General features: G+C 50.9%; 2 protein-coding genes across 3 annotated transcripts; both read left to right on the top strand.

Annotated features, from left to right (window-relative positions):
* Nucleotides 1-586: 586 nt before the first annotated feature.
* On the top strand, nt 587-14662 carry Pigs (phosphatidylinositol glycan anchor biosynthesis class S). Its single transcript, XM_021639807.2, has 12 exons — nt 587-742; nt 970-1109; nt 1218-1329; nt 4410-4499; nt 5143-5234; nt 7388-7595; nt 8241-8383; nt 9104-9218; nt 11198-11343; nt 11895-11995; nt 13119-13329; nt 13628-14662. Exons 1-12 carry the CDS (start codon nt 637-639, stop codon nt 13901-13903), a joined length of 1740 nt encoding a protein of 579 aa, XP_021495482.2. The 5' UTR covers nt 587-636; the 3' UTR covers nt 13904-14662.
* Nucleotides 14663-15351: 689 nt separating this feature from the next.
* On the top strand, nt 15352-20972 carry Unc119 (unc-119 lipid binding chaperone). Of its 2 annotated transcripts, none has more exons than XM_021639800.2 (5): nt 15352-15490; nt 19077-19190; nt 19631-19733; nt 19894-20066; nt 20324-20972. In XM_021639800.2, the coding sequence occupies exons 2-5, from the start codon at nt 19142-19144 to the stop codon at nt 20434-20436; spliced, it is 438 nt and encodes a 145-aa protein (XP_021495475.1). In that variant the 5' UTR covers nt 15352-15490; nt 19077-19141; the 3' UTR covers nt 20437-20972. The 2 variants fall into 2 exon arrangements, with proteins under 2 accessions (XP_021495475.1, XP_021495474.2); XM_021639799.2 differs by having other exon boundaries at nt 15388-15710.
* Nucleotides 20973-21336: the final 364 nt, after the last annotated feature.

The raw sequence follows: 21336 nt of genomic DNA, 5'->3' as shown, positions 1-21336 counted from the left end.
GCTCAGGAATTTTCAATTAAACATCATGACTCGTTCAAATTGGAACCGGCTTTTCAGTCCTAGAAGCTGGCCATGGTGACCTGTCCTATAGTCTCGGCTACTTAGAAGGCTGAGACATTGGGGGCAGGATCACTCTAACCCCCGGGTCATATAAGGAGATGCCTCAAAACTAACCAAAATAAAATTAATCCCAGAGTGAGTAGCCAATCATGCTAAAAAGTTACCGTTTTGTCAGTCTGTCTTCAAGCTTTGAAGAGCCGGTGTCCTGAAGAGAAGCCCTATGCTAAGGATGACATTAGAAGGATTTTCGGGAGTCAGGCCCTTGGTTTCATTGAAGTAAATCTTCCCCTTCCGCTGGGCGTGGTGGTGCATTCCTGTAATCCCCTGCACTGGAGAAGCTGAGGCAGGGGGCTGCCCCAGAGTCTGAGGGCCAGTCTGGGCTACACAGCGAGTCTCGCCTTCTCTCTGAGCTAGCCCTCTGGAGCTAAGCAGTGGCAGGCATGCTCGCAGGAAGGTAAGGCAGATTGACCTTCTTGCCCGGCGGACACCCGCTCACAAACTCCGCCTGCGCGCTCGCGTGCATCGGCAGAGTCGCTCGCGATTGGCATGGGACGCGCGCCGTAGTCCCGCCCCTTCATGCTGGGGCTTCCGATTGGAGGAGGCTCACGGAGCCCCGCCCCTCAGCGGCCTGAACAACCGGAAGGGACCATGGCGGCCGCGGGTGCCGCGGCTACTGACCTAGGTGCGGTGGGTTTCGGGTGGAGGATGCGGTGGGGAGGTCTCCCGGGCGGAATGTGTGGGTGGGGTGCGAGAGGCATGCCAGGTCCCTTCAGCCTGCGGTCGGGGGCACGCCCCGAGGGAGCGGCTCGGACAGGGCTCCCGGCCGCCCGCGCTCCTCCGTGATCGCGGCGTGGCGAGCGTGCATCGCACCGTGGTTCCCGCGCCTTAGTCGGCCCTCTGTGCCCTCAGAGGTGGTCCGGGGCAAACGTGCCGCGCTGTTCTTCGCCGCGGTGGCCATCCTTCTGGGACTGCCGCTCTGGTGGAAAACCACGGAGACCTACCGTGCCCCGTTGCCTTACTCAGAGATCAGTGGGCTGAACGCCCTGCAGGTGAGACTTGGGCGGGGAGGACGGGGCGGGGTTGTTTGGGGGAACAGCCCACCTGCCAAGTGTGGACGCTGCTAAAGGTCCCCATGCCCCCTCACCCTCCCCGCGCAGCTCCGGCTCATGGTGCCAGTGACAGTTGTGTTTACTCGGGACTCTGTGCCCCTGGACGACCAGGAGAAACTACCCTTCACCGTTGTGCATGAGAGAGAGATCCCTCTGAAATGTGAGTCCCTTGAGAGAGTATCAGCGCTGCTTTTTCCATCAGAGCCAGATCCAAAACCCAGAGTTGGATTGCATAGGAGGAGCGTGGGCGGCTCATAACTTACTTTAAAATGTTTTGTTACATTTATGTAGCGTGCACGCATGTATGTACGTGTGCTGAGGAGCGTCGTGTGGTCAGAGGACCACTTGTGGAGGTCGTTTTTCCTTCCACTACATGGGCCCTGGTCTTGGGAATCCAACTCAGGTCAGGAGACTTGGCAGCAAGTGCCTTTACTCATGGAACCCTTTCCCCCTACCCCCACCCCCAAGAAAAAAAGATCTCTTTTGGAATGAACAGTGTTTATTTAGAGAGGGGGAGCTAGCCTCAAGTTCAGTGTCTGTCATTATGATGGTAATTTAATTCATAAGGTAAATTATACTACCTTATCAGTAGCAGTAATTGATACCCATCAGTGTCTAGCGAAAGCTGGATAGGAGTTTGAAGTTGTACCAGATGTGTGTGTACTCAGACCCCTGTCATTTTAACATCACACACTTTATTGCTGGGCACTTTGTTAGATACCAAGAACTTGAGGGTGAATAATAAATTGGTAATGTTTTTAGCATGCTATGGTCACATCAGGGAGAAAGAAACAGGCAAATACTGTAAGCCTGCAGGTTTGGTTTAGTGACAGAGTGACAGGAGAGCCTGGATTCTACCCTTACCTGCTGGAGAGGAAAGGTGGAGAAGGGCTTGAGGGATGTAATTTTTAGAGTTGCAGTTTTTAAATTTTATTTATTTATTTTTGGCGTTTCCAGATTGAGTGTTTGTTTGTTTGTTTGTTTTGTGTGTAGTCTTGGCTATCCGGGAACTCGCTCTGTAGACCAGGCTGACTGGTGGTGGCTGGTGGCACACACTCTGGCTGTCCCGAAACTGTCTGCCACCACGCCTGGCAAGGACTCTGATCTTTATTCTATAATCTCATCTTCAGTTCTGTTTTTTCATCAGTCAGTATTCTCTTTGATATTAGAATATGATCTTCAGTTCTAGAATTAAAGTAACAATTTGAGAGTCATCGAGAACCTTTCGGGCTGGAGAGATGGCTCAGAGGTTAAGAGCACTGTCTGTTCTTCCAAAGGTCTTGAGTTCAATTCCCAGCAACCACATGGTGGCTCACAACCATCTATAATGAGATCTGATGCCCTCTTCTGATGGACAGGCGTACATGCAGACAGAACATTGTATACATAATAAAGAAATCTTAAAAAAAAAAAAAAGAACCTTTCATAATTCTTTCACGTGCTTCTCAGCTTGCTGCTGACAGGACTCACCTTCCCCTGAGCTCCTTCCCTGGTGTTCAGTACTGTCACTTTCTGTCTTTACTTTAGCCATCTGTACGGTGGGGCATGTGGTACATTCCTTCAGTCCCAGATCCCAGACAAGAGGCAGGTGGATCTCTGAGTTCCAGGCCAGCCTGTCTGCATCGCAAGTTCCAGGCTAGCCAGGCAGGACTCACAGTGAAACCCTGTCTCAACATGAAATAAAATGAAGTGAAGTATTAAAGACATCCCAGGCTTCACTAAAATAGTCCTGTCCACATTTCTATATCAAATAATTTTCTTTCTTTCTTCTAGCTCACTTTTTGTTTTTTTTAGACAGTATCTCTCTGTGTATCTCTAGTGGCTGCAGACTTGTGTCCGTTCTCCTGCCTCAGCCTCTTGAATGCAGGGATTACAGATACGTGCTGCCGTGGCTGGGTTTAGACCCCGGCTCATAGTGAGTGACCTCAGAGACCATTCCTTGCCACAGTGGTGGGTTCTTGGATCATTTTGTGTGTGGTCATGTTGCTGAACTGTTTCTAGCTCTAACAGTTTTTCAGTTGGTTCTCCTTTTAAAAAAGTTTTAGATTTTAATTTTAGTCTATGTGCATGTATGTTTGCCTGGCTGTATATCTGTGTACCATGTGCATGTGGAGGCCAGAAGAGGGAATCAGATCATTTAGGACTGGAATATATGATATGTGGGTGCTGGGAACTGAACCCTGGTCCTCTAGAAGCAGCCAGTGCTCTTTACTGCTGAGCCATCTCTCCAGCCCCTGTTTCATTTTATGTGTGTGTGAGAAATAATTATAGTACTTCAGAAATAGCTGTTTTGTTTCTGTGTGTGTGTGTATATATATATATATATAATCATGGACGCACTCTCATGAACATACAAATATGGAAACCCAGGACCAATGTCTGGTGTCTTCCTCTGTTGCTTTCCACCTTAGTTTCTGAGGGAGGGTTGCTCACTAACCTTGAATTATCTTAGAATCCCTAAATCTCCAGTCATCACTTAGCAGCCTAGTCCACATTTTCATATCTAATGCTTTTACAAACGCTATTCATAATTTTGCTTCTCTCTTCTAGTTCACTTTATTTTTGTTTGTTCATTTCTTGAGGCAGTAGCTCTCTGTGTTGCCCACGATTGGCCTGATTGGCCACCTAGGGAATGCCCTGTCTCTGCTCCCCAGCACTGTAACCATCCGTCACAGATGTGTGTGTCACACCAGCTCTTATGTTTACGTTGGGTAGCACACTCTTCATCCACTGAATCATCTCTGCAGCTCACTTCCAAAGTTTTTAGGTTTCGTTTTCCTTTCTTATTACGGTGGTCAGGACCTTCACAGAGGACAGTGCTGAGCAGCCCTCAATGACAGGAGGCAGCAGGTGTCCTTGTTTTATTACTAACTTAGCCAATTGTACTTGCTGCTTTGGTTTTCATTAGTGTTCATCGACTAGTTACTTGGGGGCAGTAGTTGGAATGACCATACTGTTTTTCTCCTCTCCCCAATCAATATACTGTACACTGAAATAAACTCCTCCAGTTTGGGGATCTGGCTAGAGGACCAGTGAGCTCACAGGCAAAGGCAGGAGTTGGGGCAAAAGGGTGAAGTAAATGTCATGTGTCTCCTGTCATCTTTGCAGAAATGATTGGAGTGCCTGTTGCTGGTACATGCTCTCTCTCTCTGAAGAGCCATCCTGCTGTCCTCAGTTCTGGAGTTGCTCAGCTGGGCAGGTTGGTTAGGTTTAATGGCACTCACATGTTTTTCCTTCCAGACAAAATGAAAATCAAATGCCGGTTCCAGAAGGCCTACCGGAGAGCTTTGGACCATGAGGAGGAGGCACTGTCACTGGGCAGTGTGCATGGTATGACAGTTTTGATGAGATGCCTTGTTTTCCTTCTAGTCTCCTGTGCTGGCTAATTTTAGATCAACCTGACACAGCTAGAGTTATATGAAAGGAGGGCACCTCAATTGAGAAGATGCATCCATAACATCCAGCTGTGGGGCATTTTCCTAATTAGTGATTGATGGGAGAGGGCCCAGCCCATCGAGGGTGATGCCATCCCTGGGCTGGTCGTCCTAGGTTTCTATCAAAAAGCAGGCTGAGCAAGCCATGGAGAATAAGTCAGTAAGTAGCACCCCTCCATGGCCTCTGCATCAGTTCCTGCCTCTAGTTCCTGCCCTGCCCTCCCTCAGTGATGAACTTGGAAGTGTAAGCTTAAATGAGTCCTCCCCACGTTGCTTTGCTCATGGTGCATCATCCTAGCAGTAGTAGCCCTAAGTAGGATATCTCCTAAGTGTGATTCACATGCTGTGTCTGAGAGCGCTGGGAATGAGATGCCTTGGGGTTCAGCTGAGTCCTCCTATGGTTAGACAGGTAGACTGGCTGGCTGAAATGCCTGGCTACGGCATTTACTGAGTGTGAGTGGAGGATTGGCTCAAGTGCCCTGGGCACCTGGGAAAGCTGGAATAATGTTGCTTTTGGTATATCACTACTGTGTCCCCAGAGGCAGAAGCCATGTTAGCTGAGCCGGAGAAGCAAGCTGTGGGCTCCCTGACTGTGTACATCATCTCCGAACACTCCCCTCTTCTTCCCCAGGTAGGCTGAGCAGAGCTGCTGGCAACTTGCCTTTTCTGTCAGCTCATCCTCTCCCAGGCCACCTTCTTGTAGGAGTGCTGCCTATAACTCCCACATGCTACAGAAAATTTCACATTTTACAATAAACCTACCAGTGGATTTTATTCACTTACAGTGATTTGGGTCTTTCTAAACCCATGACTAGTGTGTAGTTAAAGTGCTAATGATAATTAGTTTTTTAAGAGACAGAGGCTCTGTAACCAGGGTTGACCTCAGTTTGTAGCTAAGGATGGCCTTGAATTTCTCATTCTCCTCTTTCCAGGTACCTGGCAAGTGCTGGAATTACAGGCATGCACCATAGTGCCTGTTTTATGCAAAGCCAAGGCTTGAACCCCAGCCTTTCTGCAAGCATTCTACCACCTGAGTGAGATCTTTAGTCCAAAGCCCCCTTTTCTCTTTTTTTTTTTTGAGACAAGGTCTCTATGAAATAGCTCTGGCTGTCCTTGAACTTGCTATGTAGACTAGACTAGGCTGTCCTGAGCTTACAGAGTTCTACCTGCCTCTGCTTCCCAAGTTCTAGATTAAAGGTGTGCACCACCATCCCTAGCCACTTTTACATATTTTAAAACATAGATGTATGATACCATGCTTTCTTCTGCCACTTTGGTTTTGTTCAGTGTTTTAAAGAGCCATTGGTGATGACATGTGGAGTTGAACCATATCTGTTGCTTCACTGGATAAATCTGCTGTCTGCCTGGTCACTGGTGACGCCTGGATTGCTTCCAGCTCTTCTCCCTTAGGTGTGACACTGAGTGCACACTTGCTTCCGGCTGGGTGCCTTTTTCGGAGAGCACACTTTTCATTTGTTTGTTGAATCTTCTTTTCGTGCTCAGCATGTCATCTCCTGGTGTCCAGTCCACCGCTTTGCCAGTTCCTAAAGATTTAAGTAGACCTCTCTCTACTGGGAAGGAGAAAGGAATGGAAACACATGAGAATATTTACGCAAGCTTAATGCTCAGAAATGCTAGATTAGTGAAGAAAACTCCATGAAAACAAAAACAAAAACAAAACCAGGCATTTGGCACATGCCTGTTAACTGGCGAGGGGGAGGCAGGAGGATCAGGAGTTCATCTACAGCTACATAGCTCAAGGCCAACCTGAGTTACATGAGACCTTTTCTCAAAAAACAAAAACAAAAAACTAATGAAAAAGGAGCAATGGCTCAGTGCAGTGTTAAGAGCACTTGCCAGTCTTGCAGAGGACCTGGGTGCAGGTCCCAGCACCCATGTGGCAGCTCACAGTAGTTTCTAACTCCAATTCCAGGGAATCCAGTGCCCTCTTCAGGCCTCCCTAAGCACCTGGCGTCCTCCCGGTGCACATACATATGCGTATGCAAACACTCATACATACAAAATTAAAAAAAAAAATAAGCCTTTGTTTCTTTTCCTTTCTTTTTTAAGGATCTATCTCTCTATCTATCTATGTCTCTATCTATCTATGTATCTATCTATCTATCTATCTATCTATCTATCTATCTGTCTAATGTAGATGAATGCTCTGTCTGCATTCCAGAAGAGGGCATCAGCTCACATTATAGATGGTTGTGAGCCACCATGTGGTTGCTGGGAATTGAATTCAGGACCTTGGGAAGAGCATTCAGTGCCTTAGCCTCTGAGCCATCTCTCCAGCCCCACAGCCAGTGCACTTAACCTGTGAGTCACATCTCCAGCCAAACTATGCCCTTAGAAACACAGCAAAACTAGCAAAAAAGAGAGAGAGAGTGAAAAAAAAAAGGAATATGACTGAATGGTGGTGATGCACGCCTTTAATCCCAGCATTTACAAAGCAGAGGCAGGTAGTGACTTAGAGGCCAGCCTAGTCTATGTCATGAGTTCCAGGACAACCAGGGCTACACAGAGAAAAACCTGTCTCCAAAACAAAACAGCTCAGTGCAGTCTAGAGAGTGGTACAACCTTTTGGCTGGTGGCAATAGGCCAAATTCTTTTTGATAAGAACCAGAACTTGTAAATCCATCTTCTGAAAAGCTGAGGCAGGAGAATCTCAAAGTGCCTGTATGTAATAAGAGGTTTTCTTTAAAAAAGAGAGAGAGAGAGAGAAGAAAGCGCATCTGTGCTTTTTTCACTGAGCCATGGCCCACTCCTCTACCCGCACAGGACACGATGAGCTACATTGGGCCTGAGAGGACAGCAGTTGTGCGGGGGATAACGCACCGGGAAGCCTTCAACATCATTGGCCGCCGCATAATCCAAGTGGCCCAGGCCATGTCCTTGACAGAGGACGTGCTCGCTGCTGCTCTGGCTGACCACCTCCCCGAGGACAAGTGGAGCTCTGATAAGAGGCGGCCTCTCAAGTCCAGCTTAGGTAGGCTTCCAGCTTTGTCATAGAAAGGGAGAAGGAATGAGTCAAGTGGAACAGTGGGGAAATCCAGGGAAACTGCTTATTCTTTCTTTGGTCTCCATTTAAAAATGTTTTAGATTTATTTTGTGTGTATGAGTGTGTTGTCTACATACATGTATGTGTATAGCATGCATGCTTGGTGGTCAGAAGAGGGTGTCTGATTCTCTGGAACTGAAGTTAAGATGGTTGTGAGCCACCATGTGTATGCTGGGTATTGAACCTGGGTCCTCTGTAAGAGCAACAAGAGCTTTAAAGTCTGAACAATCTCTCCTTCCTACGTTTTTGTTTTTGTTTTTTGGGTCTCTCTTTTTGGGTTGTGTTTTGTTTGAGACAGGGTTTCTCTTGTAATCCTGGCTGTCCTGGACTCGTTTGTAGACCAGGCTGGCCTCGAACTCACAGAGATTCGCCTGCCTCTGCCTCCCGAGTGCTAGGGATCAAAGGTGTGTGCCACTACGCTCGGCTCCATGTTTTTCTTAAAGCACGCAGTAGTGTTTCTTGCTCTACTCTCTTTAGTTCCTTGGTGGCACCCCTGCCGTATCCAGATGAGATGGGTGTAGGCTGCCTTTTTCCTTGATGCGCCTTTGAATTCCATGACTCCTCTTTCTATAGGCTATGAGATCACTTTCAGTTTACTCAACCCAGACCCCAAGTCCCATGATGTCCACTGGGACATCGAGGGGGCTGTCCAGCGCTATGTGCAGCCTTTCCTGAACAGCCTCAGCGCTGCTGGAAATTTCTCTGTGGACTCTCAGGTAAGACCAAGAGCCAGCTACGGAGACTTTTTCAAAGTCCATACATGTTTAATGTATGCATGGGCATCTGTTCTTCCATCTCTTAGTGTGTGATGATTTGCTTGCTTAGCTGTGTGCCAGGCAGTGTCCTGTGAACAGGCGTAGCTTGTGGGGGCACTATGGGCACCTGTTTATTTCCATCAGTCCGTTGATCCCCTGAGGGCAGGTTCCTTCCTTCCTTGGAGTCCAGCTCAGGTTTAACAGAGCAATTTCCCTAGGACGCCCAGTAGACTCATTCAGCACTTGCACATAGATGTTAAAGCCATTTCAGCTCTTAAGGAATTTATTTTTAAAAAAGTCTTTCTGCAATATGAGCGCACTGCAACAGTGCCACCATGAAGAACGCTGCTTGCTTTCTGTGTCACATCCTGCGCGTGGAGTGGTTGTCTCTGCATAGCAGGCTTGACTGAGTCTTGTGGACTCTGAGTTTTGCTTTCTCTTTGTGTCCCTCTCTGAGTGTTTGGAAATCGGGTAAAATAGCGTGGTTTTCTAAGTATGTATTCAGGGTACTCACCTTACCTTGATTTGGTTGTTTCCTTTCATACCTATACTTTTTCTGGGCCCTGTCTTTGTCTTGTATGTTTTGGCTTGTCTTGAGTGTGTCTTCGCAGGGTCCCTCCACTCTTAGAGAAAGCAGACCTGGCATCTGTGTACGAAATAGCCTGTTCTCTTTCTCCTCAGATCCTTTACTATGCCATGTTGGGAGTGAATCCCCGCTTTGACCCAGCCTCATCCAGCTACTACTTGGCCATGCATAGCCTCCCCCATGTCATCAACCCAGTGGAGTCCCGGCTGGGTGAGTCCCTGGGGAGGCCTCTGCCAGGCCAGAGAGGCACACTTAGGCTCAGCATGGGGTTGGGGGTGGGCTGTGTGTTTCGGTGCTTTCTGAATTGGGTTGGACTGGGAAGATTTAGTCAGTCTCTCTCTGTCTCTGTCTCTCTTCCTCTTATCCCTCACTCCCCTCTCCTTTCCTCCCTCTCATCTTTTCTCATCTTTCCCTTTGGTTGGTTGAGGCAGAAAGGTATAAGTTTTTATTTTGTTTTGGTTTTTTGATAGAGGGTCTCATGTAGCCCAGGCTGGCTTCAAGCTCACTGTGTAGCCAAATAAGGCCTTGAACTTCCAATCCTCCTGCTTCTACCTTCTAAGTGCTGGGGTTACAGGCATGTGCCACCACACCCACCTTGAAAAGACGACAGGATTTTTCTTCCCCCAGTGGTGATTGAACTCAGGGTCCTGTGCAGACCAAGCACTCACTTTATCACTGAGCTACATCTCTAGCCTTTGAAAGCAGAATTTGATTCTTTTTTTTGTTTTTGTTTTTTAAGACAGGGTTTCTCTGTGTTAACAGCCCTGGCTGTCCTGTATCTCATCTGTAGACCAGGCTGGCCTCAAACTCACAGATGCACCTGTCTCTGGCTCATGAGTGCTGGGATTAAAGGCTTGCACCACTACACCTGGCTGATTTTTCTTTTTCTTTTTTTAATGATTTATTTATTATTATTTCACATGCATTGGTGTTTTGCCTGCAATGCATGTATGTCTGTGTGACTGACTATGCCAGATCCCCTAGAACTGGAGTTACAGACAGTTGTGAGCTGCCATGTGGGTGCTGGGAATTGAACCCAGGTCCTCTAGAAGAACAACCAGTGCTTTTAACCACAGAGCCATCTCTCCAGCCCCTTGATTTATTTATTTGTGTTGGGGGGACTGCTGTGATATGCATGTGGAGGTCAGTGTGAGAGTCCATCTTTCCCTTTTGTTGTGTAGGTCCTGGGGTTCAGACTCAGGTCATCAGGTTTGGTGGCAAGCACCTTTACTCACTGAGCTGTCTTACCAGCCCAAAGGCCAAACTTGGATGGACAGCTGTGTTCTTTGAATTAGGGGAACCTTGAAGCTAGGATTGTAATCTTCTTTTTCTGGAGGAAAGGAGCCCAGAGGGAGTGGGGCCAAGAACTGTAACACAGACAGACCAGAGTTAAATGTGTTCTAAGATGGACCAGAGATCACAAGAGGAGTGCCACGAGTGTCCTCAGCAAGTTCCTCCTTCCTTCATGACTTCATTCATTCCGCCAGCATTAGCTGAGAGATGCTTTGTGCCAGTGTAAGGACAGAGACAGAAAGGCTGTTCCGGCAAAGGGAATTGGTCCAGATAAAGACGAGTAAGGGCGCAGGCCCCAAGGGAGCTTGGAGTCCTTTAGAACGGCTGACATGGGAGTGGGTGACAACGATGAGGCTGGTAAGGCAGGCGGGCACCAGACCGGTCTGACGCTGTAAGGAGACTGACCCTTAGCCCAGTGTGAAGGCGTGTGAGGGATAGCGGAGCGCTGGCCACTGTCATAACGCCAGTTACAGAAGCCGGGCACAGTGGTGCAGCCCTGTAATCCCAGCCCTCGGGAGGCAGAGGCAGGAAAATCTCTGTGAGTTCGAGGCCAGGCTGTCTACAAAGTGAGTCCATGATAACCAACGCTGCATAGAGAAACCTGGATCGAAAAAAAACAAAACAAAAAAGACAGAGCTGAATGAAGGTCCTCTTTTTCAGTGTCCACCTGTCATAGATGGTGGGGGTGTGCTCTCAGAGGGGAGGACACCAGGAACATTTGGGTGTTAAGGACTCTGTCCTACCCATTGGTGCATGTGGAAAATTTAGGAGTAGAGAGTGTCCTAGTGAGCATCATTTGGGGGAACTGAGTCCTGCCAGCCTCAGAGAGGCTGAGCCAGGAGCTGTGCTCCAGGAGTCACATGCTCTGGTGTTCTAACTCTCTGTTTGTACCACAGGGTCCAGCGCTGCCTCCCTGTACCCAGTGATCCACTTTCTCCTCTACGTACCTGAGCTTGCCCACTCCCCGCTGTACATCCAGGACAAGGATGGGGCTCCAGTGCCCAGCAATGCCTTCCACAGTCCCCGCTGGGGTGGCATCATGGTAATAGTCAGCCTGTGCAGGCCCTGGAGCCCACATGTACTTCCAGAAAACTCCTGTCAGCTTGTCTCTGGGGGAGTGGGCGGGCCCTCTGCGGCCCTTATGGGGAGGAATATGCACCAGGGAGGTGAGAGGGCTGTGCTTGTGTCACTTCTCTGCCAGTCCAGCTGCTTTGCACCTTTGTCAATACCAGTTTGCACTGGAGACAGACTAGTCTCTGTCCATCTTAGCTCTTGGCTTCCTGCAGGAGTCTTGCAATGGTGGGAATCTCCTTTTCTCTGTCCTCTAGTCCATGGGTAGGAATCTAAAGCAAGACAACTGTTTTGAATTTCCTAGGACTTTTGAGAATACTGTACTTAAAGCTTCTTTAGTACTTAAGTACATGGGGACTCAAAAAAAAAAAAAAAAACAAAAAAACAAAAAAAACCAAACAAGTTTGCTGTGCCTAGGGTTATACCAGAAGCATATCTTCCTTTTCTTTCGTGACTTCTGGATACTGAGCAGAGATGTGCAGTTCTGTGTGGTATTAAGGTAACCTCATTCCCTATTTTCAGGTATACAATGTTGATCCCAAAATCTATAATGCCTCGGAGCTGCCAGTGAGAGCTGAGGTGGACATGGTGCAGGTGATGGAGGTGTTCCTGGCCCAGCTGAGGTGAGGTCCTTCATGACCCCCTTGGGGCTGTCTGTGGATGGTATGGCCACAGTCTCTGGGAATAGACAGTGGCCAAGCAGAATGAACTCTCGCCTGGTGGAGTGCTGTACTGTGCCTAGAGCCCCAGTAAGACAAGAGCCGTTTCCAGGTGGTCTTCCCCTAAGGATAGGCAGCTGCAAAACGTGAGAGAAATCGGAGCCACTTTCCAGGTGTGCTTACGGTGGTGAGAGAACAACTGGTGGTTGCTGATTTCTCTTTTGAGACAGGTCTCATTGTGTAGCTTTGGCTGGCGTGGAACTTGCTTTGTAGACCATGCTGGCCTCAAACTCACAGACATCGCCTGACACTGCCTCCCAAGTGCTAGAATTAAAGGCATATGCCACTTCACCTGGCCTTGTTTCTTCATTTTTTTATTTTATTTTTTACTTTATGTGTATGGATGTTTTGCATGCCTGGTGCATGCCTGGTGCCCACGGTGGCCAGAAGAGGGCATTGGATCCCCTGGAACTAGAGTTACAGATGCTTGTGAGCTATCAAGCAAGTGCTGGAAATTGAACCCTGGTCCTCTGGAAGAGTAGCCAGTGCTCTTAACCATTAAGCCATCCTTCCAGCTGCTGTTGCTGCTGCTGCTGCTGCTTTTCTTCTTCTTCTATTTGTTTTTAAGAAAATAGCTATTTATTGTGTGCTAACCCATGAATTGAGAGTAGTCACCTAATGCTCTATGTTGAAGATGCTAGGGAGGTATCAAGCTAATTAGGAATGTTTTCTGAAAATTAGCAGAACCTCAAAGCACGCATGCCTTGTCAAAGGTGGGCCTGTCAGCCCTGCCCTATGGAGTCCATTTGTTCAAAGAGAAGGTGCAGAGAGGGAAGGGCCTATCAGAAACACTTTAACCAAAGTACCTTTTTCAGAGGATATCTTAGAACTCCAGTGTGGAAATGGGAAATGCTTGGTTGAGGCAGTGTTTAGAGATCTGGGTTATTTGCTGTTGGTGCTTATCCATCCCCCGCCCCCTTGGTTCTCAGTAAAATTGAAGGTGATGGGTTGGGGCAGAGACTGTAGGAATCTTAGGATTGGCATGTCTACTCACAGCAACTTTGGTCTCCCTATGCCATTTCTACAGGCTGCTCTTTGGGATTGCTCAACCCCAGCTGCCTCCGAAGTGCTTGCTTTCAGGACCAAAGAGTGAGGGACTCATGACCTGGGAGCTGGACCGGCTACTGTGGGCTCGGTCAGTGGAGAACCTGGCCACAGCCACCACCACACTCACCTCCCTGGCCCAGCTTCTGGGCAAGATCAGCAACATTGTCATCAAGGATGGTGTGGCTTCTGAGGTAAATGGGGCAGGAAGGGATGGGCCAGGGTGCCAGTGAGCATGTCATCCTTAAATAAACACCTTGGGCTTCCCATGGAAGCCATGCCAGCTTCCCAGTGGGAGTGTAGGTGGAAACAAAGGAGAAAGGTTCAAGATGACTCTCAGAAAATAAGCACAACCCTTTTTTGATTAGCTTCCACATAGCTTGGGTGGGCTCCAGGATAACTCCCTGGGAAACAGAAGGTACTGAAAGACCAGCGCCCTTCCCTGCCCCATGCCTAAGACATATTGGTAACCCCATCACTTCACCTCCCCAGGTATATAGGGCTGTGGCTGCAGTCCAGAAGGCAGCGGAGGAGTTAGCCCTTGGGCACCTGTCATCTGCCTTTGCAGCCAGCCAGGAAGCTGTGACATCCTCTGAGCGTGCCTTTTTTGATCCTTCGCTCCTCCACCTCTTATATTTCCCTGATGACCAGAAATTTGCTATCTACATCCCACTTTTTCTGCCTATGGCTGTGCCCATCCTCCTGTCTCTGGTCAAGATCTTTTTGGAAACTCGCAAGTCCTGGAAAAAGCCTGAGAAGATAGACTGAGCTGGGCGGCATGTCAGAGAAAGCCTTCCAGTCTGGCCAAGCTGGAGGCATCAGATTGAGAGGCCAAGCCAAGGTCTGCTGTAATGACGTGTCTTCATTCTCCTCTGTTGGCTCTCCACCAACCAAAGGATGACACTCCACGGTGGGCTCATCTTCCCTTCCCTTCCTGCAGCACTACCCTGCTTCCTCACACCCAGGAGCCTCAGAAGGCACTCTTCTGGATCTCTGTATCTGGCTTGACTGAAAGGCCTTTGTCTGTCTACCCTTGGGCAGGGTACCTTGTCCTTCCAGGCCGTCAGCACAGTATACTTGTGCTCTGAGAGGTGGATTTAGGGGAGATCCTGGATTAAATGGTAGTCCCCTCCTCTCTGAGATCCTCTCCCTCCTTCCTCAACTTCCTGACTGGTGTCACCGTTGGAGACAGTCTGGTCTAGGAGGCAGCGGCTTAGGACCTGATTCTGCCTCACGGCTAAGGTTCCCTTCTACCCTTTCAGAGAGGCAGTGTGGCACAGAAGGAAACAGTTCCCGCTGGAATCCAACTGGCCCGAATCAGACCCCTGCTTCTGCAGTCACACACTGGAGAGCTTTAGATAAGCTGCTCTGCTCACCCAGCCTCAGGGTTCATCTGTGAGGTTGCACTGAAGATGTCACTCTCAGAAGCCGGTTGGATTAACTGTGATAAGCACGTAAAAGTGTTCTGTATATTGGGCTCTTTAAAAATCTGTATTAGGCTCATGAATAAACATTGGTTGGATATGAGTTGATATGACATATGAACATAACTTTTGCTCATGTGTGAGAAGCAGACTGGTCTGCCCTAAGCTCATGGGTCCTGTCCTTCCTGCCTCACTGTTCAGCAGAGCCTGGGAAAATGTAGACACTTGGGCTGTGGTGTCTCCGAGTTGCAGGTTGCCTGGAACCGTGAATATCTGCCTCTGCTTTTTAGCAGGAGTTCTAAGGGGGGGGGGGGGTAGCTTGGGCTAGTGACAGCCCTGGGATGCTAACTCATCAGTTCAACACAGGAAAGCGCTGGGTACTGGCTTCAAGGAGCTCTGTGCTGGTAACGGGGTGTTACAGAGAGCAGTGTGGAGTATCTCCGCTTTCATAGACCTGGCCTTTGAGGAGGACGGGGCAGGGAGCAATCACAAATAAATTCACTTAATGTATCGCAAAAACAAACAAACAAATAAACCAGGCTGGTTAGCTGGAAATGGAGAGGAAGTACTTTAGAACTGAGTTGGTGCGGGTGTTTGAGGCTTGAACTGGAATCAGGACAAAGCTGTCGGGGAAAGACCTTGAGGCTAGAGCCCAGAGTGAAAGAGGAGAGGTGTTCAGTATCTGCACTGTCAAAAAAAGAACCATGAAGTTCAGGGGGACCCCGGGATCCTGGCTCTACAACTGTAGATGCCAGGCGGTAGGCGGGGCGTGTGTGACCCGGCCCCTGTAGGCGTGACCAGGGCGGGACAGCACCTGGGGCCCGGCCGGGGGTGGGGCGGTGGACGCTCCCCCTTCCCCTAGCTCCAACCGGCGCAGGCAGCAGCAGTGGTGGCAGCAGGCGCGGATCTGCGGCCCCGAGAGGCCATGAAGGTGAAGAAGGGCGGCGGCGGCGGCGGGACTGGGCCGGGGGCGGAGCCCGTTCCAGGGGCCTCTCACCGGAGCGTGGAATCCTCTCGGGAGTCCGGGGCGGAATCCGAGTCTGGGTCCGAGTCAGAGCCGGAGCCAGGCCCGGGGCCCAGAGTGGGGCCGCTGCAGGGCAAGCAGCCCATCGGGCCGGACGACGTGCTGGGGCTGCAGCGGATCACGGGCGGTGAGCACCGGGCGAGGGAGCGCCACCCGCCGGCTGGAGGGAGAGCACGGGAGGGGGCCCGCGAGGCTCAGGGTCTGGCCCCTGCGTCACCCCTCCCCCACGCAGTGCCCCTCCTCTGTGTCCCCTTACTCTCCCTCTGCTCCCAAGCCTCAGATCGCTCTTCCTTCCCTCGGTCTTTTGATGCGCCCCTCCTCTCCTGTAGTGGCTTATTTTCATCCCGCTCTTTCCTTCTCAAAGGCCCACCCCTTTTCCCATGGTGGAGGTGGGGCAGCAGCTGCTTCAGTAACCCTTTTCCTGTAGAGTCTTGGGAACCTTTTGAGGTTGGCCACCCTGAGGAGTGTGCCTCATGGCAGTCTGTCTTCAGTGGCCACCTCAGGCTAGGTGGAGGCGAGCGAAACCCTCAGACTCACTGCCCTGCTTCTCCGATGAGGGCTGAGCTATACTCTCCCCAGGAACGCTGCTAATCAGGGTACTTCAGTCTACCCGCTGTAGGCCGTGTCATGGAAGCAAGTGCGTGTTCCCCAGCCTGGGTTTGTCCTTTTTCCAGGGCTCTCTCATCAAGGGAAGCCTAGTCTCCACTGGAGTTTAGTTCCTGAGCTGAGCTACCTGGATTAGAGTCCCAGTTTTGCCCCATAATCGGCTGTGTGACCTTGGGATGTAATTTCATTTGCAGGGGCATTTTTTTTTTAATCTGTAAAATGGGAACAATATTACCTCCTTCAAGATTATTACAAAAATAAAGCCTTCTGACTTGGGGCAATGTTTGGCATGCTATGCGTGCTATGTCAACAGGGCTCTTTTATCAGCAGTGTTGGAGGCTACACAGGCCTGTTCAGAGTGGCTGCCTGCAGGCAGATAAGTGAGCATTCACAGCAAAGGCAGGCATCAGCACAGACAGTGAACAAGGACTAGAGAGACTTCTGGCAGAAGCTTGGCTGAGCCTTGAGGAACGGAAGGTGTTTGGAGAGACAGTGGCACACTGCCTCGGAATGGTGTGCCATCAGCAACCTGCTCTGGCTCCCTTGTGAGCCTGAATTCCCCTTCTGTGGGATGGACACAGGTGCTAGCGTGGGCATAAACCCTCCAGCTGCAGGAGCGGCAGAGCCCGGGGCTCCCAGACGGCCCCAGGATAGCAGGCCTGAGCTTATGCATCTGGGTCCCTGGGGGCCTCCCTCCTCCTTCCAGAGCTAGGCAGCAGCATTCTTGGCTAGACCTCCAGAGTGCTTGCTCCCTTGGCCAAGCATGCATCAGTGGAGAGAGGGGCCTGGACAAGGCTGATGTTGAAGGCAGTGGGCTGCATTTTGTAATAGCAGCCCTTCCTATTCACCTTGGCCCTGCCAACCTTCACCGGCCTCAGTCCTGGAGAAATGGAGGCTTATTTTGCAGCTAAGGAAGCTTCCAGGCAAAGTTACATCTGTAGGGACTTCATAGCCTGTAGAGGATGAGCAAAGGCAAGTGCTTTGTAAGAGTCCTTTACTGTTCAGGATCTGAAAACAGGGTTCCAGGCCTCTCCATCTTGCCTGCTGTCTTCTGACCCTAATCGCATAGGTCTGAGGTTTGCTGTTCCTGGATTATCAGGCCCCGAATCCAGCTTAGGAAGCTATTTGTGGCTACAAGGAAGAGAGTAGCTGGGTGCTGAGCCACTCCGCTCATTGCTTTGACCTGACCTTGGGTCCTGTGCCTCAGTTTTCTTGGCAGAGGGGAGGAAGTAGCTTCAGTGTTCTTAGCCCTGGGCAGCCCCTGATCCTTACTCCCTGTAGGGACAGATTGAGTTTGCATTGTAAGAGACTGGGGTCTAGTGTGAGAAGTTGTTCTTAATGAGAGGAGAGGCTCCCAAGATGAGCCTAGGATACGAAGGGAAGCTTTTCCTGGGGAGTTGGGCAAATGGGATCTTGCTTCCAGTTCTGTTCCCTCCTCTCCTTTGCTCTGCAGCGTCTTCCTATAGCTTTGTCTCAGACTGTACTGAGCTGTGGTGGACAGGTCAGGGCTCAGACCCCTCTCTAAAGCTTTATATAGTTTCTGCCAGGTTGCAAGGTGCTAGAGGGCTGTCAGGAGGGCTTCCTGAAGGGTGCTACCCAGGCTTGGGGAGGAGACAGGCCTAGGGAAGAGAGAGTGGCTTTGTATGCACTTCCTTTTTCAACTACAGAGGAATAGGAGGTGGCTTAGAGGTCTAGAGGAGGACTTCCGGGCCTCTGTGGGTCGGCGGGAGGATGTGGTGCGCTGGAGGCTGACAGCACCCAAGCTCTGTCAGCATTTTGCTGCTCCTTCCCATTTCTTGCCAGGGCCTCCCCTAGGATGTGCTGTAAGAACAGTAAGTTGCAAAAAGCAGGAGGAGCAAGAGTTCAAGGCCAGCATCTGCCACATAGTGAGGTTAGCCTAGGCTACCTGAAGCCCTGACTTAAAAACAGCAATGACAAAAGAGTGTTAAGGGTTAGACCATGAACCCCCCCTAGGCAATGCCTTGCTCTCTTTGTTTCCTCCTGAGCTCAGGACTCTCCTTGTCTCATCCATACCACGAAGCTACACCCACCACACCCTTCTCTGCCTTGGCCTGTGCTCCTCTCTCTAAGGACCAGAGAGCACTCTAGTCCTGAGCATGGCTCAGGGCCAAGGCTGGGAAGATGACCTCTAAGGTGTTCGTCCCTCTGTTAGCTAAGACTTCTGTCCCTCCGTTAGCTAAGACTTCCTCTCATTGGGAGATCAGCAGAGGATCTGTTGATCAAAGTCCCACTCTTCTGCCCCAGTAGCCTGGGCTCTGAGCTTGAGTCAGCAGAGCTGCCATAAGCTGCTTACGGCGAACCGGGCTCTCGTAAGCTGCTTACGGAGGAGCGGGGATGGGGGGAGAACAGGGAAGGGCTACCGAGCTGCCCTGATACAGCCCATGCAAGGGAAAGTCCCCTCAAGATCAGCCCGAGGCATCTAGGTGGCAAGCCACAGGGTGTATGTGGTGGGGGTGGGGCACACTCCAGGGAACCGTAACTCCCCTCCCCTAAGAGGCAGGGCCCCACGCTCCCTTTGGAGTGAGGTCCCCCTCGTGCTGGAAGCTTACACTAGGCAGGAGGTTGTCCAAAGGATGTGTGTCGACCTAACAGAGCAGAACTTGAAATAAGGGTCCTCAAGTAGAGGAGTGAGGGTAGGTATGTTGGAGATGACCTCCCTTGCCTGATCCTGTGAGGCCGCTAGGATGGGGCTGTTCGTCCCTGACTAGGTCCCCATAGCAAAATTCTGTCCCTTACCCCGTGTGGTCTTCTCCCAGTTCTCTTTCTGGAGGGCAGTAGCCAGAGGGGTAAGAGTGATCCCACAGGAACTGAACTGGCAACGGGATGTTTTGGGGACCCTGTTTGCTCAGCTGCCTGTCTCCCCTAGATTACCTGTGCTCCCCTGAGGAAAATATCTACAAGATCGATTTCGTCAGGTTCAAGATCCGGGACATGGACTCAGGAACTGTCCTCTTTGAAATCAAGAAGCCCCCTATTTCCGGTGAGTGGGCTAGGTAGACCATTGTCAGGAAGAGGTGGGCAAACGCAGTGGAGTGGGCTGCTTAGGTTCCTTTAGCCACAGGAAGGTCAGGGCAGAGTCCCGGCTTGGTCCCCAGCGTACTCAGGTGTCTATAGGCAGACAGACCTCTTCTTTTTCTGCCACTTTCTCAGGGTGGACATCTTGAGAGCACAGTCCTGTTTAATACTGGTCAGCCTGCCCTCTGCTGGCCATCCTGGAAACTGCATTCCCAAAGGCCTCCCATAATCCTATAAACACATCTCGTGGCTCTGGGAACCTCCGAAAATTGGTTCCTTGTTGACCTAGAACTGTTCAACAAGAGCGGAGAGTTTAGAAAAGTCTGAACAGAGGCCTTTGGGGGAGGGTGGAGGAGGAAGGGCCCCGGCCTGAAGCCCGCTGAGCCCAGCTGGGGTACATTGCAGAACGGTTGCCCATCAACCGGCGGGACCTGGACCCCAATGCAGGGCGCTTTGTTCGCTACCAGTTCACACCCGCCTTCCTCCGCCTAAGGCAGGTGGGAGCCACGTGAGTCACTGGGACAGGGGTGAGGGCTGGGGGCGAGTGCGAGGGTGGGAACCGCCCTTCCAGAGCCTCTCAGTGGTGGTCCGCCTAGAGCCGGCTCCCTTGGCTGGCTGGCTGGCTGGCTGGCTGGGGGCTACCCTGAGCCCTGCTTCTCTTGACTCAGGGTTGAGTTCACGGTGGGAGACAAGCCGGTGAACAACTTCCGCATGATCGAGAGGCACTACTTCCGAAACCAGCTCCTCAAAAGCTTTGACTTCCACTTTGGCTTCTGCATCCCCAGCAGCAAGAACACCTGTGAGCACATCTACGACTTCCCGCCTCTCTCGGAGGAACTAAGTGAGTGGGGATGTGTGGAGCCCGAGCTCGGGGTGGGGGATGGGGCCAGGGGACATGATACCTAGCATCTGGTCCCGCCCCTTCACCCGTCCTGGGTCACTTCCCCACCGGGCACCGCTCCCCTGTCACCAGGAGGGGAATTGGCTGAGAGACTGAGGCGGTTCATCTGGCCCTGCCTCCCCCGAGCTCAGTCCTGAAGGCCCTACAGTGGCCTGGTTCAGGTTCCTAACCTTTGCCCCCGCCGGCCTCTCTTGCAGTCAGCGAGATGATTCGTCACCCATATGAGACGCAGTCTGACAGCTTTTACTTTGTGGATGACCGGCTGGTGATGCACAATAAGGCAGACTATTCCTACAGCGGGACACCCTGACCGCCCCCTCCACTGCCCCTGCCTATGAGGCTCTGGTCTGGACCCTGTGCTGTGACCTCTCCAACATCATCTCCGCTCTGGGATGGCTCCAGTGGCTCTGGACCCTGAGTCAGTGTTGTGAGGAAGGGTGGCCATCACCCCTAGGCAAGCCTCTGAAGCTCCTGGGGCCTGACACACAGGAGGGGCGATTGGGGAGGCTGTCTGCCCCCATGTTCAGGAAGGCCTCCTGCAGGAAGAGGACTTCTGGACACCTTACTAGGTCCACTGGGCCTGAGTTTCAGAATAGTGTTCCCCTCTTGAGGCTGTGACTAGATCAGGTTAGGGATCCGTTCCCTATTTCTAGTTGTCAGTTCATAGATAAAGATCCACAGTGGGTACCCTGGTCTCAGCCCTGGCCTCAGCCCTGGCCTCCTCCATCAGGGGCCAAGACACTGCCCGAGGTGCGAGAAGGATATGTCCAGATTGCAACCTGTAGGACCTGGACAAAGTGTATATAGTTTTTAATAAACCTCCTTTTCTGTTCTTGGATGCAGCCAGCCTGTGTGTCTATAGGGGAAGGTAGGGGTGGAGTGGAATGGGAGGGGCCTGTGTTACTCACTTTTTATGGAAGTACATGAGCAAGTCAACTAAAGAGAAAGATCTGCTTTAGTTCAGAGGTCCAAGGCCACCACATGGCCTCATCACCGTGGGCCTCATCGACTCAGGATGGGGAAGGAAAAGATCAGAGAAGGGCTGGGCCTGGAGCCATCTTCCTGCCCTCAGCTGCCTCACCACACCCTTAGCCTGGTCAGTCCTGTGCAGAAGAAGACTTCTGGTAGCCTCTGACCCTTCCCAGTGGAGGGAATTTAAGAACTGAGAAAGAGGGGCCTTGGTTGGGGTTAACATACTGATGTTGCTGGT

Source organism: Meriones unguiculatus, chromosome 7 (genome assembly GCF_030254825.1).
Source record: "Meriones unguiculatus strain TT.TT164.6M chromosome 7, Bangor_MerUng_6.1, whole genome shotgun sequence".
Classification (NCBI taxonomy): domain Eukaryota; kingdom Metazoa; phylum Chordata; class Mammalia; order Rodentia; family Muridae; genus Meriones; species Meriones unguiculatus.
Note: the sequence above shows the minus strand (reverse complement) of the source record. Positions and strands in the feature narration are given on the sequence as shown.

Excerpts from the sequence above, each read along its gene's own strand:
- Unc119 (XM_021639799.2), top strand. The coding sequence starts at position 15,485 with ATGAAGGTGAAGAAGGGCGGCGGCGGCGGCGGGACTGGGCCGGGGGCG. Across the intron at positions 19,191-19,630 it reads CAAGAAGCCCCCTATTTCCG|AACGGTTGCCCATCAACCGG; the intron begins GTGAGTGGGCTA and ends GGTACATTGCAG. Across the intron at positions 20,067-20,323 it reads GCCTCTCTCGGAGGAACTAA|TCAGCGAGATGATTCGTCAC; the intron begins GTGAGTGGGGAT and ends CCTCTCTTGCAG.
- Pigs (XM_021639807.2), top strand. The coding sequence starts at position 637 with ATGCTGGGGCTTCCGATTGGAGGAGGCTCACGGAGCCCCGCCCCTCAG. Across the intron at positions 4,500-5,142 it reads GTCACTGGGCAGTGTGCATG|AGGCAGAAGCCATGTTAGCT; the intron begins GTATGACAGTTT and ends CTGTGTCCCCAG. Across the intron at positions 11,996-13,118 it reads GTGTTCCTGGCCCAGCTGAG|GCTGCTCTTTGGGATTGCTC; the intron begins GTGAGGTCCTTC and ends CCATTTCTACAG.